At 34.1% G+C, this 24,437-nt stretch overlaps 1 protein-coding gene across 3 annotated transcripts; it reads left to right on the forward strand.

Annotated features, from left to right (window-relative positions):
- Nucleotides 1–7: 7 nt before the first annotated feature.
- On the forward strand, nt 8–24,120 carry LOC106174385 (mechanosensitive cation channel TMEM63B). 3 transcript variants are annotated; one of them, XM_087005254.1, is made up of 25 exons: nt 8–209; nt 2,383–2,463; nt 4,650–4,842; nt 5,144–5,226; nt 7,959–7,988; nt 9,516–9,615; nt 11,250–11,287; nt 11,668–11,807; nt 11,973–12,024; nt 12,480–12,588; nt 13,124–13,197; nt 13,520–13,600; nt 13,832–13,958; nt 14,694–14,827; nt 15,025–15,150; nt 15,605–15,758; nt 16,043–16,149; nt 16,450–16,536; nt 16,725–16,781; nt 17,037–17,199; nt 17,959–18,064; nt 18,462–18,629; nt 22,621–22,736; nt 22,866–22,916; nt 23,121–24,120. In XM_087005254.1, exons 3-25 carry the CDS (start codon nt 4,678–4,680, stop codon nt 23,304–23,306), a joined length of 2,454 nt encoding a protein of 817 aa, XP_086861380.1. In that variant the 5' UTR covers nt 8–209; nt 2,383–2,463; nt 4,650–4,677; the 3' UTR covers nt 23,307–24,120. The 3 variants fall into 3 exon arrangements, with proteins under 3 accessions (XP_086861380.1, XP_086861381.1, XP_013411384.1); XM_013555930.2 differs by lacking the exon at nt 8–209 and adding an exon at nt 1,865–2,179; XM_087005255.1 differs by lacking the exon at nt 7,959–7,988.
- Nucleotides 24,121–24,437: the final 317 nt, after the last annotated feature.

Consider the following 24,437-nt stretch of genomic DNA (forward strand, 5'->3'; position numbering starts at 1 on the left):
CTTGTTTGACCCACATTTGACGGTCGCTGCGGCCTCTGCTGCATCTGACGATGGGCCCGTCTGTTTAGATGAACAAGACTGTCGAAACTTGTTTCCTTTTTGGAAAATGCCAACATAGATTCTTAGCTCTAGGTAAAGGAAGGAAGTCTGTATTCTTGCAGTGGTCTGCAGGCTTTGGATTGAGAGAGACCATAAAGTTTGGCGTTCAGGTAAGTCTTCTTGAAAGATGCCGAAGCAATTACAACGCTGTTGATAATGTTATGTCACTAATGATGGAGTACAGGATAAGATTTATCATTTAGATTTAGTTTGGGAGGGCAGGTACGCTTCTCAAAAAATGCCCTTAAAACTTATCCTTTATTTGGACCCATTAAGGATCCAAATCAAGGGTAACGTTTGATGTATAATGGCACCATAACAAAAAAATGTTATCTGTAATACCCAATTGCAGTCATCCTAAAATGCTCAATAGAGCGCAAAACAACGCAAAAATAATAATAATAATAATAAAATGAATAAATAATTAAAAACAGTCCAGTTACAATAAGTAAACACCAGAAACATCCATTTGCATGAAAAGAGGGTAATATAAAAGCATACGTAATGTGATACTAGACCTGTAATTAATATCATTGACCCAACTTATGGTAGGAGTCGTCCATGGTATTTCCAAGAAGAGTCACTCACCAACATGGCAGACAACTCAGATAGCTCAGACCTTGACCAAAAAGTCTCTGCACTCTGCATATCAGGACCAGTGGGCTACATTGATGAGCAGAACGGGTAGTGATAATATACCAGTACTAAGAACCTATGTTAGATTTAAGAAGGAATTTGTGTGTGAAAATTACACCCACATGGCCCCAAAAAATATCAGAGCTAATTACTGCAAATTACGTGTGAGCGCCCACAATCTCTCTATTGAACGGGGCAGGTACTGCAAGCCAAAAATCCCTGCAGAGTTGAGATTGTGCAAACTTTGTGATTCGAATAAAGTAGAAGATGAGTTCCACCTCCTGCTAGAGTGAAAAGCATAATTCAATACGTGATTCCTTCAGAGGGCAGCTGTTCCTACCTCTAGGCGACCTCAGCAATCATAAACTGTTTCATCTTCTTATGGGTGCTCAAGACATAGACATTCTTAGAATGGTTATGTGTTTTGTAAATAGATGCTTAAAACAAAGAGAACAGGCCCTATCATAATACATTGTACTCTCTCCTATGTACTCATTCTAATTCATCACCTACATGTATAGATTATCATCATACATTCCATATATAACTTCTTATAAATTAACTTATTGATCTTATGCTACATGTAAACATTGAAATCATGTATATTTATTTATATACTTGTTTGTACTGTTGTAGTTAGATGTAATTGTCTTTAATTGTACTTTATTTATGAAGGTGTATCAATAAAGAATCCAACTCAGCGATAAGGAAATATGTTGGATCAACGATTTCAGTTACCTAGTTTGTATGTAATATAATGTAAAAGGTAATGATTCCTTTTTTTTTTTCAATTGAAATATCATTTTAATTTCCTTACATGTATGATTCCATGAGAAGAAGAGGAAATTAATGCAGTTAAGATGACTAGGTAGACTGAAAAGTCTTCTTTTGTTTTGATACATATTGACCAAGTCCAATGAAAATTGTGAGAGAAAATAACCCTTTTAAATTGTTTTTTAAATGCCCCTACAAGCTGGGTTTGTATTTTTAATTGTCTTATAAAAATGGCTTAGATAAGAATCTGAAATTTTATATCTGTTATTAGAAAATAAGTGCAAAAATAGCTGTTACAGGCAAAAATTTAGCATTCATATCAAAATGTGTGGCCTCAGTTGCTGAAAGCAATTAATATGTCCTTCAAAAAATGATGGAGCAGAAAATTAAAACAATTAGTAGTAGGTACAAGTCGAAAGATCCTGCAAATAAGTCCACCACTGGGCATACACCATGTGTTGTTTTGGAGGCTCATATGCTATTGATTATCATAAGCAAATAAAGACCTGTCCACTAGATGTCTCCCCAAGCATTATTTATTGATTCCCTTGTGTTATGACTAGCACTAATATTGTCATTAAGCTCACCCATTGATTACTCCTCCATTTTTACTATACTTTTCCCTGCAACCAAGCCAGTTGTTTCCGTGTGATCTTGATGAATTATCCAGGTAAACTCTGGAGAAAGAAGGCAAACATATGGCAAGAAAACCATAGGAGCCTGGAGTACTTGTGAATAACATTAGCATGTGGAATGAGCTGAAATTACATTGGTAGCTCATGAAAGTTGCACTTTTGTTCTTGGTGTTATACAATCATAATGCAGGTTGGATTGTGATACTGTTGAATGACTGTTTCTTTGTTCTGTTTACAGCTTAAAAACTTGCCAAGGTGTTGAAATGGTTTGATTTAAGGAAAAGAAGAGAAGAGATACAGTGACATACACACCTTTTATGTGAGTATGAACATGTTACATATTTGTATCGGTCAGACTAAGTTTCTTTTTATGTTCAATGTATAAGCAATCAATCATGTTGTATGATCATTTACTCTGTCAAAATCAAGATAACAAATATGGGATGTTGTGATTATAAACTTTTAGTAAATTTTATTAAATTCTGGTGAAGAAAAAAACAGCTGGTTCCATTACCGTGCCATTTCCATAAGTCTTTTTAACCTTAAATATACATGATAGAGATTTCTTCCTGTGTGACTCATTAGTTATTGGCGTACTGTACAGCTGATAAAGACTTGTAGTTTTCTTAGGTATGAATTTTCAGTTTCATTTGACAGCGTTTGTTGTATAAAAATTGTTAGCTATTGAAGTCATTTTACAAAAAGGGGTCAAATGTTTGAAGTACTTGAAATAAACATGTTGGTAACTGGTCCATGTATTGTTGATAAGATAACATTTTCTGATATTACTGCCTCTTGAAAGAAAAGCATTATTTCATGCTGCAAGGATGAATTTCTTATTAACATTAATGCAATGCCTGCTGCTGTTACCAGCAACTGAACTATTCATGCACTTATTGGAAACAGCATGTTATCTTATATTTGAGGCTGAACTACTTGTGGCTCAATTAATCCACGCTGTCAGGGAGTTGTCTGGAGGCCTGCTTAGACTGGGTTTTTGTAGAAATTGACCCATTTTAGGTCATTATAAGAAGACCAAGGGCCAGTACCATTTAGCCATTATTCTTTTATATATTAATATTAAACCAGCCTGTGTTTGAAATTAAGATTTAATAAATAACCTCATAAAATAAGTTGCTGATAGGGTTTGTAAAACCTATCCCAAGTTATTGTGAGACCTAGTTGTTGCTTGATATGGGCTAGTCGACCTGCTTCTGGTTTCTAAGTATTTCTTTTTGAAGCCTTGAGAGGGTCCCATATATCATGTACAGATCAGGTTTAAATTGAGCATTTATCCTTGGGCATTTCTTTATTATCATACTATCCCAATTAAGGTTTTATCTTTAAAGATTGAATTTAATATTGTATGGGTTTTGTTGTTGGGCAGCAAAACTGAATGTACACTGCAACTACTGCAGTATAATTTTTGCACTTTGGCTAGCATAAGTCAATTGCTAATTTTTAAAAAAAATCTTTGTCTTAAAGAATTAATCTAACTAACACTCAATAGGAATGTTCTGATTTAAAGAAATTATGACTTAAAAAATACAGTAATCTTTAATATTCACAATTTCCCCCATTGAAAAGATTGAGTAATTACCATATTAATACATGATTGTCACTTCTGCATTAAACACATGTGCTTTATACATTTTCAACTTATGATTAATTTTAGAAGTGTTTTTCTAATGTAGATTTCATGGCAAAGAGAAGTTTTGGACATTTTGATAACTATATGTTGGCACCTCCAAATCAATTATCTAGAATGACATATTTTAATATTTTCAAATTATTTAAAGGAGTTCCGTGCATTTGCCTCAAAGGAAACAATTTCCAGATACGATGTTAATGACGGATGTTTGATTCATCCCCAGTGTTTTATTTTCCAGAATTTTGAGCTTTTGCAGCAATTTGTTGTAAAACCCCTTTCTCCAGTGCAAATAGATAAACAGATCACATGATTTTAAGCTGACATGATAAAAATTCCTTGCATAGTGATGCAACTAAGTTTTTACAAATCAAGCAAGTAAATGTCTGTCTGAACATACTAGAACTTTTATGTGATAATCATCGTCTTTCCTTCGTATTACACATTTCAAATGAAGTTACAAGGACAGATGGTGGGTTGTTTGAGAAATGATAGAAAAATCAATATGGGTTAGAAATATGCAGGAAATTGAGCTTGTAGAACAAACTTAATGAGAGTGCCTTTAGTCTCCTTATCTCAACACTTTTGAACACATATATGAAAGGATTTCATGGGATTAATTAGTGGATTACATTTGATGAGATATTTATGTATATTAGGGTTAGTTTACTTATATAAAAAGATTTTTGGTGGGCAGTAAGGAAATCATACACTTCTACAGCAATCACTTGCCTATGAAACAAAATGATATTGTAGAATTGAATTACTATATTTTATGGTGTAAACATGCAACATTGTAGTCATTTATCCAGCATTGTTTGTATAATTTGCACATATATATATTTATTTGTTTGCAGTGTGGTATAGAACATCATAAACCCAGTCATGTCAGTTCCACAACTCCACAGCACTGATGTAGTGGCTGCTAACTTGACTTGTGACCGTTACTACTCATGGGATGAGTTTCACAACAAAACAAAATTAATCACTATATATGGAGGATATGAAGGCATCCCAGAAAACTTGCTTATCAATTTTATAGTGTGGTTGGTAAGTTTGAACATGCGTGCCTTTAATAGATATAATTTCATTACTATTATATGAACATAAAATAATTAAATGAATCAGAAACATATATGATATATATATATAAGTCTGGTGCTTACCACCAGGCTTGATGTATAATAGACCAGTAAAGATATAAATGCTGTTCTCTGCTTTTGTACAAATACAGTACCTATATTAGTTGACGGGTTAATTTTACTGGCTTTAGGTGCAAATTGAGTTTTTTTTTATTATTATTAATATTTTCATGAGTAGCATCATATATTGGTTAATATGATATTTTCAGCTACTACTGATACTGTTTGCTATCTTAAGAAAGAAAGCTTGGGACTATGGAAGAATAGCACTAGTAAGCAGGAGAGCAGAAAGGTGAGACTTAGTTTAGTTAGTATTCGTGCAAGGTTTTGTTTTGTCCTTTTTTGTTTTATATACATTTAGTGGATACTAACTTGACTTATATGTTGTCCTTCACCTATAATGTTGTTAACCTGACATATTTAGACAAAGGAACATTTAAAAAAACAAATTAAAAAAAAAACTATCTACTGGAAAATTTTACCATGAGCAAATGAATACAATTTATATGTAACAATATGTTGATAAATTAACTTTGTGGTAAATTAAATGTGAAGCCTGTATGATATCTGACTTGATGAGTGGAGTGTTTTCTAAATGCTTTGCATTAAATTTTTAGCACATATTCCAGTTTAAAAACGAAAATTGATTCCTCTAAAAAATTTACAGCACTTCGTGACATAAAAAAAAATATTGTAACCTGAGCCTGGGTAATATCAAAACGCATTATACCAGTTAAAACAAAGCACTTTTGTAACAGAAATAATTAAGTCATCATATTGTATACAGACACTGAGCATGTGGGGACTGTTCTGTTGAGAATTGCTGGGGAAATTAGATAACACTGTTGGCTAACTTGAACCTCTTATCGTTTGGATGAACTTAAGTTGGTAAATACAGCTCATTCTCTAGCAGATTATTACTCTATTATTTTCATCTCCACAATTTTTTTACTGCTTATGTGGACTGAGATTGTTAAATGCCTGTTTTGTCTGTTCTTATTCATGTCATAGCAGTGTGGGTATCACTATGCTAGATATATTAGCACGTGTATCCATGGAGACCAAGTTCCATATTTGCCAGAAAAGAAAATTATGCCCACTTGGGATTATAGGAAGTTGTGGGATGAAACTACTGTTGAAATAATCCAATGAATCTGTCGTTTCAGTTCAGTTTGAGAAGTCTAACAATCTTGCTTAACAAAGCATCTGGGAATAACCTACTTAGGGGAGTTCATGTTGATGTATTTCTGCGAAAAGTATCCCAGATTTTTTTCTGAAACACAAACAAAAATGGTTTTGGAATAAATATGTTAAGGACATTTTTGGTATGAATGCCAGTTGCTACATGTGTTTTGTGGGTTTTTTTTGCAGTTATAATATATATTTTTATATCATAGTTCAGGACAGGCATCAAGTTTTAGAGGCTACAGAAGTGAGATTTGAATTTCCCGGGATTTAATTCCACCCAATTTCGTCACTTCAAGGGCAACATGACTTTAGCTTTTAACATAGTTTTCTGCTTTGTTTTTGGATGAAGTCACCGAAGTACGGTGTAGCAGAAAAAAGTGTTCATTTTGTGGTTCCCTGTGGACAAGTTCAAACAGCTTGTAGGCAAAACCGGATTATGATGTCATCCTAATATCTTGTAATGTGTTAAGCAAAAAGTAAAGAAACCTTAATTCTGAAACTTTGGCCTTTCATAAACGACAGTTTGGCTCTGTTTTTTGTGTAGTGTATCCAAAACTGTAGAGATAGTGCCGTCCTGTCCAAATGAACTTGTAAACAAGACTGCGAGGTGTTCCCAGGTAGTGGGTAAGTTGCACAATAAAGTTGCAGTATTCACTCTGTATTTGCGCATATGCAAATGAGACTAAGGTAGCCTATGAGCAATCAGAAGAAGTACTAAAGGAAGTCTGTCACACAAATTGTCACTGTCACATTCTGATTGAATTGGAACCTCACATTTACTACCTAGATTTTCAGTTGTAAATTAAAAATTTTCAAAAAAAATTATTAAAGTGGAGACAAATTAACTAATTATAGTACTCTTTGACATATTTTCAGCAGTTAGAGATACTAACTCTGACTGTGAAAATGTTTTTGGTTTCTTTTATAAAAAGATGTTTCTGATATGGTAGACGTTAAAAGACATATTATTTAGGTACCTTGTGAGTATGTCTTGGCCAGAGTACTTCCAAAAATTTGTTTAAGTGAAATGGACTGTACGCAGAGATATGATAGTAATGAATGTTCAGCATATTGAAATCGTTAGGTCATTGTCCACTCATCTGGTTATGGATTCTATTAACCCAGTAGACCTATGACTGACTGGCTGTTTTTCTGGTTTCTTAGTCTGATCGATGTGCTCAGAGGCCTCTGTGTGATTGATAGTTGGGTATGTTGCCACTATAGTAGTGGAGAAATTGGACTTGAAGCAGGTGATCCACATAAACAGTACTTGAACAAATGTAATTATCCATTTTAGTACAAGCATGACTGTATCCCAGCGAGACCTATTTCCACATGGTCACTATTGATTTTTGATAGAAATTCCATCAATGTATGTTAAATCTTTGAACATGTGTATTTTATTCAGCATTTGTTGAAGATTTCACCAGTGCTAGTAGGACTTGCAACATCCAATAGGAGAAAAATGTTTTTGTACAGTTTTGCCTAGATATGATTGAATTCCAGTTCTGGTCAGAATGCAGTTTTACTAATGAACTCCCATATTTTTGATATAATTTTATGATAAAAAAGAAAATTGAGAATGATGATGAATATGATGAAAGTGTGTGTGCTCATTGTTTTGGATATTTTTGCTTTAGTTTTAAGTTTGATGTTACAGTGTAGTATATTTGTACATTGGTTATTTTAATAACTTAATTTTTGTGCTACAATTTGATATTTTAAGTTTTCTCTTCATAATTTAATTTAAATTTAAAAGTACATTTTGTTATTGTCTTCTATGATAGTGGATATTCTCTTTTTATTTCATTTTATTTGATTCTGCTTATTTTCTAGGAGATCCTTGAATGATTCCAGATACAATGTGTATGCACATTTACTGTATTTCATTTTAATAGTAATTTTTGTATTTCTGATTGTTTGGGTTTGGCTGAAGTGCTTGGCACATACAATGCACAAATTTACAGATATATTGGTTTGATAATTGGTGCTTAGCTTTGCATAAAACTAATGATGCTTGAGTCCAAAAATACCTATTTAAGGGTAGATAAGAATAGTGGCATATAATAGTTAAGTTGGATGATGGAAAGTGTGGTGATTGCCTTGGCATTGGCATGGGGAAATGTGTTGTTATAATTAATTTGCAAATTAAAGGTGCATGTTTAAGGTTTTCACATGAAAAATCCATACTTAACAATATTTCCTGGGGTAAATCAAAATTTCCTTAACCCTAGTTTAAGTGATGGATTTTAAAATTTTGCCACCCCTCCCTCAATTTTCCCCACAGTTCTCCCTCCCATCCCTCAATTCTTGCACCGACTTCTGGATTCCACACAATTTCAAACTGGCAAGAAGATTGACTGGTAGGGAGGTTTGTCAGGTGGTGAATTGGTTTGTGACATTAATTCATGGTATTTATGGGTAAAAATATTATCAGAAAGTATTTCTTGTCATCAGTATAGTTCAGCAAGAAGTGGTGTTTATGTGTTTAAATTCGTACACTTTGTCACTTTAACTTTGTAGGAAACCAGTTCTTTCTTGTGTTGTTTTGCTGTGCTGTTTTTACAGTGTGGAATTTTCAGAACAATTACTCCCATACTAGGCTTAATAACCAGACTCTAGCACTCTTTTTTATATTGGGAAAATGGCTAAAATGTGTGCAAGAGCCATGTTGCTCTTTTGAATGTCAACTCCACCTTTCCCTTAACCTCTTATGTGCATGTTTTGTACACTGATAAAAACTGATTTTTGCCAACAAATTTTATACAAATTTCTCTCTGAGATAAAAATATGTCTCAATTTACTTTATTTATTCAGAACCCTGGCTGCTATTTAGCCCTATTGTATGAATAAGAGCCGAATTTGAGTTAATTCCGATTAGCGTCCTTTCCATCATCTTGATCAGCAAATATACAAGGACATTGCGATACTACTGCTATTGAAGTGCTACCAAAATTTGGTTGATCAATCTCTACATGTATGTCTTCTGGGGTGTGGTTGAATGTAGAATGAACGTAGTGGGGTCTTGTGCCTTTTCAGCTTGGCTTAGCACCATATTTGTAGCTGTTATTAAAAATGGTCAATGATAACGATGTTTAAGTGAAGGCAAATGTAATTTATTTGTTTAGCATTTTTTAAATTTCAGATTTTTTGTTTAATTATTTTTTCTTGTAACATGCTCACTTAGTACCTTAATTCCTTTTCTTATTCTTGTATTTTACCAGGTAGTAGGATTCTTTTCATTTTCTATATGGTTTTGCAAGTATATATTGGTATTTTCTTGGATTCTCAAGAAGGCTTTTATATTAATGTTGTGATATAAGTAGAATGCATATATTGAAAATGTTATATACATTTATGGAATATACATATGAAGTTGCATAATATTTAAAGGTGGACCTCCCTGTTCTATGGTGATCACGATGAGAAGTCAGTCAATGCTGCTTTGGGTTCAGTGGAGTCATTGGACAAGCACATTGACCATCATGATACAGTAAGTGCTGTTGTCTCTCTGTTATCTTATTCTTCTTTCCTCAGCCACATTCTCTCCATCTCGCTCTCTCTCTCTCTCTGTGGTGGCCATTTTTTTTTGTTATATATGTATTATATACTTGTAGTTTGAATAATGTCTCTGTATTTTTTACATCTTTTAAATAAATGTTAAGTGTTTAGTTTTATAATATTTTCAGTACAATTTGTATAACAATGAAACTGTAGCATTAAATTATTTGCCAATCTCATCTGAAAGTAGCCTTTCCTTACATTCAATGTATATACGGTTTATAGGAAAGGCCAATAATGACTGGTATATTGATAGACATGAAAATTCAATATGATTATCAAGATTGCAGGACGTGTTTTATGGCAAAGCCGATGAACTTTAGATTAGTGATGATTAATGCATGTAATTTTATACTGGTGCATGTGTAATGAAGTCGGTCAGTTGGTGAGAGTATGCCAACAAGTACAAAGAAGTGATAATTGTAAGCAACAGATATAACTTAAGCAGAAGCAGTTAATTGGACACTTGCAATTAGTATTGATTTCTTGAATTTTGATACAATTTAAATAATTATGGGTCGTGGCATGAATGTTATCTAAGTGCATGGCTTACTAAAATGGGGAGTAGTTATATTCTTAAAATGCACTGTTGAACAAAGGCTGGTTTCATAAAGCCATCTAAGCACCCAAATGTAATTAAAAATGAGCAACTTATCACTTCAGAAAAGAAAGTTTTACTTTTTATTACAGTGTCATAGTGGTGATTTTACAGCCAAACTTTATTTAAGAAACTCCAACATTTAAATCAAATTAAATCAACATTTGGTGAAGGTCGTTCAAATGCCTTTGTTATAATGATATTACATGAATCTGTCAGTGCATTTTATTCATTGGAAAGAACTGTAACCAAGTTTTGAAGGATGTTTTCCATTTTAAAAGAATTGAATAACTTTATCTATTTAAAGTTTAAGTCCATCTCATTTTAATTATATTAAAGGTCTCTAGTTATATGTCTTAATTCTGTTAATTGGCTTCAATGGGACCATTCAGATCGAGAAGAGCCGAGTGCTAGCTAGGCTGCGACCTAAATATAGCGGACCTACGTGAAAGGAAGACCGCTTAATCCTGTAATGGTCTCTCCGCCTCTCACACGCCTCCCCACACGTCGAATCTCGACCAGTTGAATTGAGCCGAGATTTAATTACTGTGCACCTGCAGGGACTATGCGTGGGGAGGCGTGTTTAACATTCTGTACATTGTTTACAAAAAAAACTAATATGACTGTCTGTCTGATAGCTAATGACTTCTCATTTTGCAGTTTATTGGCTACATAAAAATTCCATTAAACATGCATTGCAAACATTCTGAACAACACTGTAAAAGCAATTGTTGACTGAGATGGCTTTGTGAAACTGACTCCAGATCATCAAGCTAGGATTCATATCCTCCCTTTGCCATAATTGAACCCATGGGTGTCAGGGATCTTTGTTAATAATATATTAGCCATAATACTTCCGTTTGTCTAAGATGTATATGTTGTAGGGAAGTTTATGGATGGAGAGGTAATAATCAGGGATGTAAGGACCAGAAACACTTACTGAACTATCATTTATCACTTTTTTGCAGGGTTTTTGTTCGTGGTTGCCTGCATTTTTCAAAATAAAGTAAGTGGCAGTCTCCATATTTGTTGCCCTTTTAATGTTATGGTTACTAGTACTGATATTTGTGTTTCTCTATCAGATCTAGGACATTGGGGCACAGCAGGTTAAGTGTCACAGACATACACAACACATTTTCTCAAATAATAATATTTTAACAGACTTACAAAAAAAAAAAAAAAAAAAAAAAAAGCAGCAGTGATATTACCAGTCATTTGACTGCTAAAGTTCATAACATTATGAATCCAGACAAGTGAGTACATTTTCAAAATCTACACTCAAACCTAATACTAGGTTATTTAACTAAAATATTATCCCTCATATTTCTCTGTGAAAATCAATCTCTGATACACTGTCACGGTTACCTTGTTTTCAATTATTTTCAGGGACAGTCATATCCTCCATAAGTGTGGTCCAGATGCTGTCCAGTATTTGTCCTTCCAGCGCTACTTACTGGTCTACCTGGCACTGATATGCGTGCTCTCTGTGGCTGTCATATTACCTGTCAATTTTCAGGGAGATCAAGGTGAGAGATTGAAATTAAGGTTATCACTCTGAAAAAAAAACTGCTCTTGAGGGATTAAATGTCACTTTGGTTTAAGTCCTTGGTGTGAGGCATGCATTCATAATAGTTGTCATGCTGTGTGCTGTTTTATCACAACTGCTACTCTGTTCATCTTTATTATTCTAGAACAAGACCAGCAACAGTTTGGTCATACAACCATAAGTAACCTGAAACTAGAGTAAGTACTTGTGGTGTTGAATGCAGAATATTATAGTTGTTGAATATTGTGTGCATATAAGCTGGAAGAAATAATTTCCATAAATAGTTTTTTTTACTGAAAATACCTTCTTCTGTGGATGTATTATTTCTCAGTTGAGATTTTGCATTGGTGCAAAGTTTTTTCCTGTATGACACATAATTAATTTCAATGAACATATGTATTAACATACAGAACATTAGAAAGTGTATTTATGGGTGAATGGTTTGATATTATAACACTTTCAGCTCTACTACATTGTGGGTCCACGCTGTATTCTCAGTGGTGTTCATAGGCCTGGCTGTCTACTTCATGAGGCAGTGGCAAAGTTTTTTCCTGTATGACACATAATTAATTTCAATGAACATATGTATTAACATACAGAACATTAGAAAGTGTATTTATGGGTGAATGGTTTGATATTATAACACTTTCAGCTCTACTACATTGTGGGTCCACGCTGTATTCTCAGTGGTGTTCATAGGCCTGGCTGTCTACTTCATGAGGCATTTCTCCAGCAGCCTCAGCTTTGAAGAAGATGATGAGGTAAGGGTCCTGATATTTAGGGGCCTCTAAAATGGGATACAAAATTAAATTATTGGCCCCTGTGGGAAGTCACCCAATTAACTCTTCTGCAATTTTGAAACAACCCCGCCCCTACCCGCCCCTTAAACGGTGGCTCAGCAGCAGAGGAGGATAATTGTGAGGTTGGGTGTAATCATTCAGCTGGGCATATGGAGTAAGTCTGAGTCCCATGGATCACCTTAATTCCCACAGGATCCAATACAATAATTTTGTAACAAACTACTAGTGGACCCTGTGGTCAGAGAGTAAGGTGAGGGTAGCAGCAGATTCCTAGATGAATAATCAAAAAGGGTTTAAATTTTGGAGCTATATAAACTCCTGTTATCTTGTTGTTTAAAGTATAACAAATTTCAAAGTTGTAGACAGAGTGCATGTTTTTCTTTCATACTGAGATGTCACACATGTATCAATTAAGATTTTCTTGGAGTCAGCAGCATTTACATTTATATATAATTAGTAATTGAGAGAGATTGTGACTGGTTATTTTTTATTTCAGGCAACTCGCACCCTGATGATATCCCATATTCCGTTAGATAAATGCTTCAAAAATACATTACAGCAGCATTTCCAGTAAGTGATACAACATTTTACCCTATAAATCATCTTTAAATCACATTCAGAAGTGACAATCCATCTTTTAGCACAATTGATTAAAGCTGAGAGAAAGAAACGTTCATTCCTTGCATTTTTATTTTTCTGATAAAGATTTATATTTGAACAGGGGCAGTCATTCCATTGCTAAAAACAGATGTTCAGTGGTTTTTGGTCATTAGTAAAGGCTATCAAAAAGAAAAATAGAGATGAAAATCCCTATAAACATTAAAAGATTAAAAAGATTGGTATGTCATTATGATACATGAATATGTCTTCTGATTACAAATGCTACTTTCAGGGAGGCCTACCCAGAATTCACTGTTCAGGATATTCAGTTTGCTTACAACATCTCAGATCTCATCAACAAAGATAACAGCAGGTAGGAACATGTAATAGTGGAATGGTAAAAATAAATAAATAAAAATAAAAAAACATTCCTAAAAAATATCTGCAGTTGGTGCAACAGTGCACTTATATTTTGGCCCATCTGGACTAGCTTTTGCATTTTAACATCTGATAGATATTGCACTGCCAATTATCGTGTTGATACAGTAACAGCAAACACATTGTTCAGTAGTCAACATTATCATGTAAAACATGTCATCCATAGAAAAAAGGCCCATGAGGCTCGAGTATTCTCAGAGAATGAGCTGAAGACCACCGGGCAGCGGCCCACTATGGTTCCTTACAAGTGTGGCAGGGTGTGCTGCTGCTGTCACTCCTGTGGGTGTGAGGAGGTAGGTCACATACAGGTTGTCCTGTTGCTAGTATAATATTTATATACGTACTGTGTGTGTGTGTGTGTGTGTGTGTGTGTGTGTGTGTGTGTGTGTGTGTGTGTGTGTGTGTGTGTGTGTGTGTGTGTGTGTGTGTGTGTGTGTCTGTCTGTGTGTGTGTGTGTGTGTGTGTGTGTGTGTGTGTGTGTACATGTAGGTTCCTAATTATTTATGTTACTCACTGGATTTGACCAAAAACATATTTTTATTAAAAAATTTTAGTGCTTTGTTTAGAATACCTAGAAATTTTATTTCACATCAGTGGACTGTTCATTATTTTTATGTGAGCAACATGGCATTTGAAGCAGTTTAGGAATGTGCTTGTTCATCATAAGAACCTTTCATCTGCCTTTTTGCATCTGACCTTTTCCTCTCAGTATAACATCAGCAGCGGCAGAAGGAGGACATCTTCAGGGTCTTTTGAAAGACGATCAGAATTTTTCAAGTTAACATTGGCGGATATCTAAATTTTTCTGTCAGAAGACAGTCAAAAATGGGGGCCAACAAGAATAATTTGGAAGACTGTCAGAACATATCTCTGAAATATATCTGAATTGCAAGAGGCTATAGTGCATATTTTGTAATTGATGGTGCAAGACTGCTCAAATGTAACTTAAACATACATAGATAAGAGTACTTTAGAAGTTTGTAGTTCAAAATCATTATGCATGTCAGTGGTTTTGTTTCTCTGTGTAGGTGGATGCCATTGAGTTTTATAGTCGCAGGGAGCGGGAGCTAACCAACCAAGTTGAGGTAGAAAAAGCCACTTCCTTCCAAAAGGCCCTTGGAATAGCATTTGTCACATTCGAGAATGAATATATGGCTCAAAGGTTTGTTAATAGAAAAAAGTTATTATATGTCAAAAAAAAAAATGTTTCATAAATTATGTAATACTACATAATCTAGCACATATCAATGCATTTTAAGTTGAAGATTGCTGCATGGTTTATAGAATTCCAAGTTAACCTTTGATATGAATGCTGTTGTTTTTTAAGAAAAAATTTAATATGTTAAAATCTTCCTTCAGAGTCTGTGTAGACTTCAGGACATCTTGCAAAGGCTCTCACAACCCTCACCCCTCTAGTCTGGGCCGAGACTTGGCTCTGGAAGACTGGAATGTATCATATGCACCAGGTCCAGACAACATCTACTGGTGGGTGGCTGTCATATTGATTTTACACCAAATTCAACATTAAACTGTGCAGAAAAGATTCTATATTTCACATGTACCCAGGACCTGACACTCTAACTTTACTGTGTTAGATATTTCAGGGACTACCAAGTTTGTGGTATTATTATCCTATATTTATCTCTAGTTATCAATATGATAGATTTGGTCACATGATAAAATATGTACACACATTTTGAAATCAGTCAAATTGAAGACTTTGTGTCTACTATCAAAGAGAAAATCTGGCTATAGTACTGAGCATGCATGGGGATTTAAAAATAAAGAAGCTAGCATGCAACAGATCTGAAGCTCAGGGTATTTCTTGAACCTTGAGGCTTTCTGGGTCTCATCCTCAACTGGTTTTAAATATTGTGCATGATATAGTGTACTCAGAACCACAACACTGTCCAAATACACATTATCCTTGCTAATTCAGGGAGAACCTGTCGCTAGACCCCTGGGTGTGGTGGATCAAGTGCATCGTGATTAACGGAGTATTAATAATTCTGCTGTTCTTCCTGTCCACCCCGTCTATTCTGATGGCAGCCTTGGACAATATTAACTTCAAGAAGGCACTGGAAGACTTACATGTAGGTGGTAAATTTTACAGGAGAACCTGGTGTTGCTTTATTTGCTGGTTATGTAGATATAGGAGTAAATCTTATCGAATGTGAATTTTTTGTTTTATGTTTGAATAAATTCATTGTTTGTAAATATACTGTATTTGAATAATGCAATTATATTTTTCTTTGAAAATTGACTGCATTTTGCTCAGCTATCACTGTCTCATTTTAAATTGCCCAGTGTGCTGATGAAGGTTTGTCAAATATTTATTTTGGTAAACAACTGAACCAGTGTACTATCTCTCTTCCAGAGCCCCATATTGGTGCAGTTTCTGCCAACTCTTATCTTGTGGTCATTCTCAGCTCTGTTGCCATGGCTGGTCTATTACTCTGACCAGTTTGTAGGACACTGGACGAGGTAATCACAGTATTGACCACCTTGTTATAGCTTAACACAATTGTCTGTGGTGACTTGATCTGAATAATTGATCTTGACTAGTTCATGTGATGACTTTCAGTATGGGTGATTGTCACTCCAGTTTAAAGGTTATGAACTGTACATGTGTAGGCTATATGGATATGAAACGCTGTTTAAGAAAAATATGGCAAAAAACTGAAATGCTTTGAACATACATGTAGATTTACTGATATGAGTTTTTTCCATGTGTTAATGCTGATATGAAAAGTAAAAACTATTTTCTATCTTTATATTTTCTAGAACTGCAGAGCACCACACTGTGATGAGAAAAATCTTTATATTTTTGATTCTCATGGTTCTTGTTTTGCCCTCACTTGGTCTCACAAGGTAAAGATTAACTTTAGTTTAACTTAATTACATGTACTTTTTATTCCGATTACAGTCTAGTACAATATGACTATCAGAGTCAGGTGAGACTGACCTTAACAGTCCTAATGTGTTTTTCTGTTTTTAATAAGTGCTGTACCACTCATTTTTGAGGAAGTGCCACAAATATATTGTATTTGATTTTCCAGTATCAAAGCTTTCTTTGAATACACTGTGAGCAACCAGACTAAGGAAATCAGATGGGAGTAAGTAAAATATAGTTATTTTTAGTATTTCAAAAATAGAGAGAAATTTTTGTTTTTGAAAATTGAAACACTTTTTTGGAGCAATAAAGCTATATAGTCTGTGCTACTGTATATATGTGCATACCATTTACTGCACTATGGTAACATGCAACAATAAACTTGAATGTGCAACTAGAGAGAAAAAAAAAAACAGTCTCATCTTTATTTTATCATATTGTTCATTTTAACATCCCATCAATATCTCAATATTTTCAGGTGTATATTTTTGCCAGATAACGGTGCATTCTTCGTGAATTATGTGATCACGTCGGCACTGATAGGAACTGGACTTGAGCTGATGAGGTTCCCTGAGCTGTCCCTGTTTGTAATTAAGCTACTGTGTGCCAGGTCACATGCAGAACAGGCCTCCGTCAGGAGAGTAAGTACAGCAGAATGAGACTATTTTTGTCAATAGCAACATGGAAGTTTTAATGTGTTTTTATCGAGCAGCATGTTAAATATTTTTCAGCACTTATTATTGAGCCTGAGTATCATAAATATGTTGATACTAAAAAGAATGTGAAAATGTGGCATAGTATCATGAAGACAAAAATATGTTGATAATGTTTAATGAGAGTCTTAACGTGAATTAAGTTATATCAGTTTGAATCGAAATGAATTCAGTTGTCTTTATATGTTCATCATACTCTGTCAAGAGTTTGTTTAAAACCATTCTAGGTTGTTAACTTGTAATTAAATTAATACAGTGTGACAATGGAAGCTTAATAAAGTTTACAATTTTAGAATTTGAACCTTGATTGCTGTGAAAGATTGTTGTCTTACAAGCAAATTACAAAAGATTACATGTAGCAAATTATGATTTGAAGATTTGAGGCTCATAGATTCTCAATTCATATTTTTATGTAGACCAAAGAGAGCTTCAAGAAAATTAGAGTCACATAATAATGTGTATCTACGCAATCGGAAGCATTAAATAAAATTAAAATTTAAGATTCTTGGGTGAAAGATTACAGGACTATGCCTGATCTCGGGATTTTCAGTATTCATTTTGATTGATTTTTTTCATATGGTCTAAATGCAAGCTACATTTTCAGGATTTTCAGTTTTTACAATTTTCACACATGAAAATTCCAAATGACTTTCTTTTGTTCTTAAATAATTTTATTGTATTTTCCAGTCAGTGCTGTGGGAGTTCCAGTTTGGCCAGAACTATGCCTGGATGTTGACTATATTTGCTGTCACAATGACTTACAGCATTCCATGTCCCCTTATTGTCCCTTTTGGTGAGTTCCATATATCCCTTCCTTGGAGGTGACTGTTGGAAGTGAACTACATTATATTATTTTGTAGAGATGGATTAAAGGAAAGCTATTACATGATCTTATAAATTAAGTCTGTTTGAAAAAAAAGCATGTGTTAGTAACATGGATTATTTACAAAATCTGCATTTCAAAAACACGTCAAATTCAACAAGGCACATATTGATATTTTGTTCTTTGCACTACTCCTGTATATAGGCTTCATTTTTCAGATTTCCTTCAAATTTCATGAATTGTTAAAGAAATTGAATAATCAATTTTAATATAGCCATGTGAAGACATACATGTAGCATATAACTTATTTCCTCTCTGTACGCGTGTATATCAATTAATTAATTACAAACTTTCCTTGTTTTTTCAGGTTTGCTTTACCTTGTTTTGAAATATGCTGTGGATCGCTACAACATTTACTTTGCTTATGCTCCTTCAAAGATCAACAAGAATATCCACACCAGTGCCATTAACTTTGTCCTGATAGCTGTTGTCCTGCTGCAGTGCAATATTCTTTTCTTTACAGTTATCAGGACAGGTAAAGTATTTAATTGTCATTTGAAATTCCCAAGTTCATTCAGGGATGAGACTATCGGCTTATATCAACTTTTTGGGAGCCAAAAATATCATTGGCCTATGGAGCCCACTGTATCCCACGCCCTTTGTCTGGACTTTTTTACAAAATGGCAGTCTCATCCTTGGTTGACTGTTTCTACCAATTTGAAGAGGTGTTTTTTTTTAACACATTCTGCTAGTGAAACGGCAAAAAAGGTATTTGAATTTGTTGCCAAGGTGCAATTGATACACAAAACGTGTACACATATCACACAAATATCATAGTATCACAGTACATAAATCTCCCTACTAGACACGTTGGAGTTCAATTATGTCATCATTTTTATGTACAGACACAGATGTGTCTGTACATATTGCCATCACCTGCGTCTGTCGTCGCCGTCGTCGCCGATGGCGATGCCGATGCCGATGCCGATGCCGTGCACTTTCCTTGTAAACACGATAAGTGGAACACAGTTTTATTTTTTGCTTTTATATTTACAGAGCTGATGAATATTCATAAAACGCAGGTCAAGTTCGAAAATCAGCATGATCGGGCCATTATAGTAGATGTTATGCTGTTTTTTCACTTTTCAGCATATATGCAACCCTGTAAACACATTTTAAGGAAAACCGTTAGGCCAATTGTCATTAAACTCACAGGAGTGGTCAATCTTACTAAAACGCAGGTTGAGTTCGAAAATCAGCATAATCGGGCCATTATTTTAGAAGTTATGCTGTTTTTTCACATTTCCTCAGATTCAGTACTTAGGTATGTTAACAGTCTTATCATTTAACTAATAAGATACATAAAAGTGTTTGTTTAACATTTCCTGCATCTTTACAACATTGTTAGTTGATTATGTAAAAATGATGGTAAACTTGTTATCGTGTATTGTGTTATAAAGAATCAAAAATGGAAATAAACTCATATCATTGCAGTTTGTCATATTCAATAATTCAGTATGTTCAGAATCTCAGAATGGAAGAAATTGGACATTTTACACTATTCTATTGATATTTTTCCCATCTCATCAATTTTCTTAGTTGATCATATAAAAATGGCAGTAAACTGTTAATTTTGTTTTGTGTAAAAAAATTGTTAAAAATGGGAAAAAAAAACCATTTCAGAACAGTGCTGTCTTGTTTCACATTTCTACAGATTCAGTTCTTAGGCATGTTAACACTCTCATTATTGAACTAATAAGATACATAAAAGTGTTTGTTTGACATTTCCTTCATCTTTACAACCTTGTTAGTTGATTATGTAAAAATGATGGTAAACTTGTTATCGTGTATTGTGTAATAAAGTGTCAAAAATGGAAATAAACTCATATCATTGCAGTTTGTCAGATTCAATCATTCACTATGTTCAGAATCTCAGAATGGAAGAAATTGGACATTTAACACTGTTCTATTGATATTTTTCACATCTCATCAATTTTCTTAGTTGATCATATAAAAAATGGCAGTATCCTATTAATTTTGTCTTATGTTAAAAAAGTGTTAAAACAGGAAATAAACCCATTTCAGAACAGTGCAGTCTTGTTTACATTTTGGCATTTTTATGTACAGACACAGATGTGTCTGTACATATTGCCATCACCTGCGTCTGTCGTCGCCGATGGCGATGGCGATGGCGATGCCGGCGCCGTGCACTTTCCTTGTAAACACGATAAGTGGAGGGCAGTTTTACTTTTTGGCTTTATATTTACAGAGCTGATGAATTTTCATAAAACGCAGGTCAAGTTCGAAAATCAGCATGATCGGGCCATTATTGTAGAAGTTATGCTGTTTTTTCACTTTTCAGCATATTTTTCACATTTCCTCAGATTCAATTCTTAGGCATGTTAACAGTCTCATTATTAAACTAATAAGATACGTAAAAGTGTTTGTTTGACATTTCCTGCATCTTTACAACATTGTTAGTTGATTTTGTAAAAATGATGGTAACTTGTTATCGTTTATTGTGTAATAAAGTTTCAAAAATGGAAATAAACTCATATCATTGCAGTTTGTCAGATTCAATCATTCACTATGTTCAGAATCTCAGAATGGAAGAAATTGGACATTTAACACTGCTCTGTTGATATTTTTCCCATCTCATCAATTTTCTTAGTTGATCATATAAAAATGGCAGTAAACTGTTAATTTTGTTTGATGTTAAAAATTGTTAAAAATGGAAAAAAAAACATTTCAGAACAGTGCTGTCTTGTTTACATTTTGTCATTTTCAAGTTGTGACTTTGAAGTTCCATGGGCCTGAAGACCTTTGCTAGTCACATTTTCTGAATATCCATGATACTAATATTTTATTATTAAAAATTGATGGTCATCATGCTGTTAAACATTATGTAATATTGCATCAAAATTTGAAAAAAACCTATTTTGGGCACTGCTCCCATGATGACCATTTAAGAAAAACCATGTCACTTACTGTTCTCAAACAGTACAGTAAATATATATAGATGTGTCTGTACATATTGCCATCACCTGCATCTGTCGTCCCCGTCATCGCCGTCGCTGGCGCCGTGCACTTTCATTGTAAACACGATAAGTGGAAGGCAGTTTTACTTTTTGGCTTTATATTTACACAGCTGATGAATATTCATAAAACGCAGGTCAAGTTCGAAAATCAGCATGATCGGGCCATTATTGTAGAAGTTATGCTATTTTTATGTACAGACACAGATGTGTCTGCACATTTTGCCATCACCTGCGTCTGTCGTCGCCGTCCCTGTCGTCGCCGTGCACTTTCCTTGTAAACACGATAAGTGGAAGGCAGTTTTACTTTTTGGCTTTATATTTACAGAGCTGATGAATATTCATAAAATGCAGGTCAAGTTCGAAAATCAGCATGATCGGGCCATTATTGTAGAAGTTATGCTGTTTTTTCACTTTTCAGCATATATGCAACACTGTTAACACATTTCAACGAAAACCTATAGGCCTGTTGTCATGAAACTCACAGGAAAAATTGATCTTACTAAAACGTAGGTCAAGTTTGAAAAGTGGCATGATCGGGCCACTATTTTAGTAGTTAAACTTTTTTTTCTTTTTTCAGCATATATGCAACACTGTAAACACAATATAAGAAAAACAGATAGGCCAATTGTCATTAAACTCACAGGAGTGGTCAATCCTGCTAAAACGCAGGTTAAGTTCAAAAATCAGCATAATCGGGCCATTATTTTAGAAGTTATGCTGTTTTTTACATTTCCTTAGATTCAATTCTTAGGCATGTTAACAGTTTCATTATTTAATTAATAAGATATGTAAAAGTGTTTTTTTGACATTTCCTGCATCTTTACAACATTGTTATTAGTTGATTTTGTAAAAATGATGTTAAACTTGTTATTGTGTATTGTGTAATAAAGTTTCAAAAATGGAAATAAACTCATATCATTGCAGTTTGTCAGATTGAATCATTCACTATGTTCAGAATCTCAGAATGGAAGAAATTGGACATTTAACACTATTGATATTTTTCCCATCTTATCAATTTTCTTAGTTGATCATATAAAAATGGCAGTAAACTGTTAATTTTGTTTTATGTTAAAAATTCTTAAAAGTGGAAATAAACCCATTTCAGAACAGTGCTGTCTTGTTAGGATTGGCATGCAGTTCAAATTAGAAAGCCAGCTCAATTGGGTTATCATTTATTATTGAATTTATGCAGTTTTGTGTGAAATTTTCATTTTTCTCATTCTGGCATTTTCAAAGTGTGAACTTGAACTCCCATTGGCCTGAAGCCTTATGCTTGTTACACATTTTACTTACGTCAGTATTACCTGTTGAGCATAATTAAAATTTGATGTTGAATTTGCAGTTGAGCATAATGTACTTTTGCATCAGAATTGACAGTAGCCTATTTTGTGCATTGTTATTGTCTGCTTTTTGTCTGTACATTTGACAGCTTTGCTGCCTTGTTATCAATAGTTTGTAAAACAAGTTTATTTTTGTTTACTGTTTCAGATCCCATACAGGGAATCAGTGGTTTCTCTGCCATTACTCTGTTCATCATCATGTTGATGTTCATTGGGAGACTGAGCTTTGGATGGTTCAAACAGTTCACCCCAGTATACTATAGGGTAAGTGTTGTGATAATTACATATTTACTCTCCTGTCACAATATTTAGATATTGATTAGTAAATGTGTGATCTTTTGAAATGTTTGGTGTATGATATGATGTATTGTAAAATGTTTTTATATTCTTCAGACACTAGATGGTGAAAGTGGCACCGGTCGTATCAGCACAACTTCAGACCAGGTAAGTCACATCACAATGCAGTCTTACTACAGATGTACCAGATTACTAGCTGGCACAACTAGCATATCTAGACACACACAAGATAAGGGTTACCATGATAAAAAAACAGGTCTTTAAACTTTCATTGCTCTACTCTTTTGGTATTGTAGATGTACTAAATTGATTGATATTTCACTTTTTATTGTACCTATTTCCTTTTTATAGCCTTTCATCCCCTCTGTGCTTAGAGATGACAGAAAGCAACCACCATCATCTCCTGATGCCTTGAATCCAAATAGTCACAATGACAACCAGGCAGCAGCCACTACTCTGGGCAACTCCTATGGTGCCACTGAGAACAGCCATACCACCAGACACAGGGACACGGGAGATATATTTGCCCCAGAATAATCATTTACATGCAGTTTTAGGACCATTCAGTTCCAGGAGGGGAAATTTGAAAGGGTTCAATATTTTTTTGTTGTCAGTGAAGGGAATTAATTGTGATATTCCCCCAGGCTGCAATGTGAAGCAGTTATTTTTCTATCCCTCATAGTGGATGGACTTGAACTTGTTAGCTTTAGCAGTGAGCAATTGCATTTGATGTTAATTGTTAATGCGACTGTATTTATGATTTTTGTTTGTAATGACATCTTTCAAACATTTTTAGTTTTATAATTTTCATAGTAATTTTTGTGTTAGAGTGAAACAACTGTTAATGTGTTTATCCATGGAATTTATTCCAGACCATAATATGGTTAAATATTAGAAAATATATGACTATGTATTATAACTTACAATATATTTAAGATTTGCTGGTAAAAAGAATCTGTTTGTGAATTTAAGAATTCCAATTAAGTACAGATCTTTTCTTATCATACTTATAAAGTTTGCTTATTTTGCCAATGTTTAATGTGCAATAGTATTCTTGTTTATCTCATATTATTTAATATATTTAATTTTGTTATTCATTAACTTTTAAGCTACTTGAAGAATAGCTTATGTGAGACTAGTACTGTCATGGATTTAGTTTGTTGGGTGCGTTAAGATAAGTTATGTGATTGATATATTTATTGTGACTTTTTGCATCTCTGTTATTTTCATGGGAAATGAATGGTGAGAATGAATGTGTAGTGCAAAGCCTTTTTGGATCACATTATACCTGCCATGTTATCGCACCAAGTCTGTGTTCACTGCAGGATTATATAAAATAGAAAAAGAGGCATTTGATCTTTGATCTTACTTACAATCTCATAGATGTGAAGCTGTCGTCAGTAATTATAATAATAACAACTTTCTCCCAAAACTATGTCTGTTATACGTTATAGTACAATTTAACACGTGTAAATATATTTATTGCTCGAGTGCAGGTTTCTGTGTGTATGGAATGGAGCGAAAACTAAACTCGTGTTCACTTTTGGGTTTCCAAAACTGCGTGTAACGTCGGTCTACTAACTGTACGCCGGCAACGGCACGTCGAAAGTGGGGAAAAAAAGCGAATGTAAATAGCACGAAAAAAAGCGAATGTAAATAACACGTAAA

This window comes from Lingula anatina, chromosome 2 (genome assembly GCF_051362555.1).
Source record: "Lingula anatina isolate TDL-2025a chromosome 2, LinAna3.0, whole genome shotgun sequence".
Taxonomy (NCBI): Eukaryota; Metazoa; Brachiopoda; class Lingulata; order Lingulida; family Lingulidae; genus Lingula; species Lingula anatina.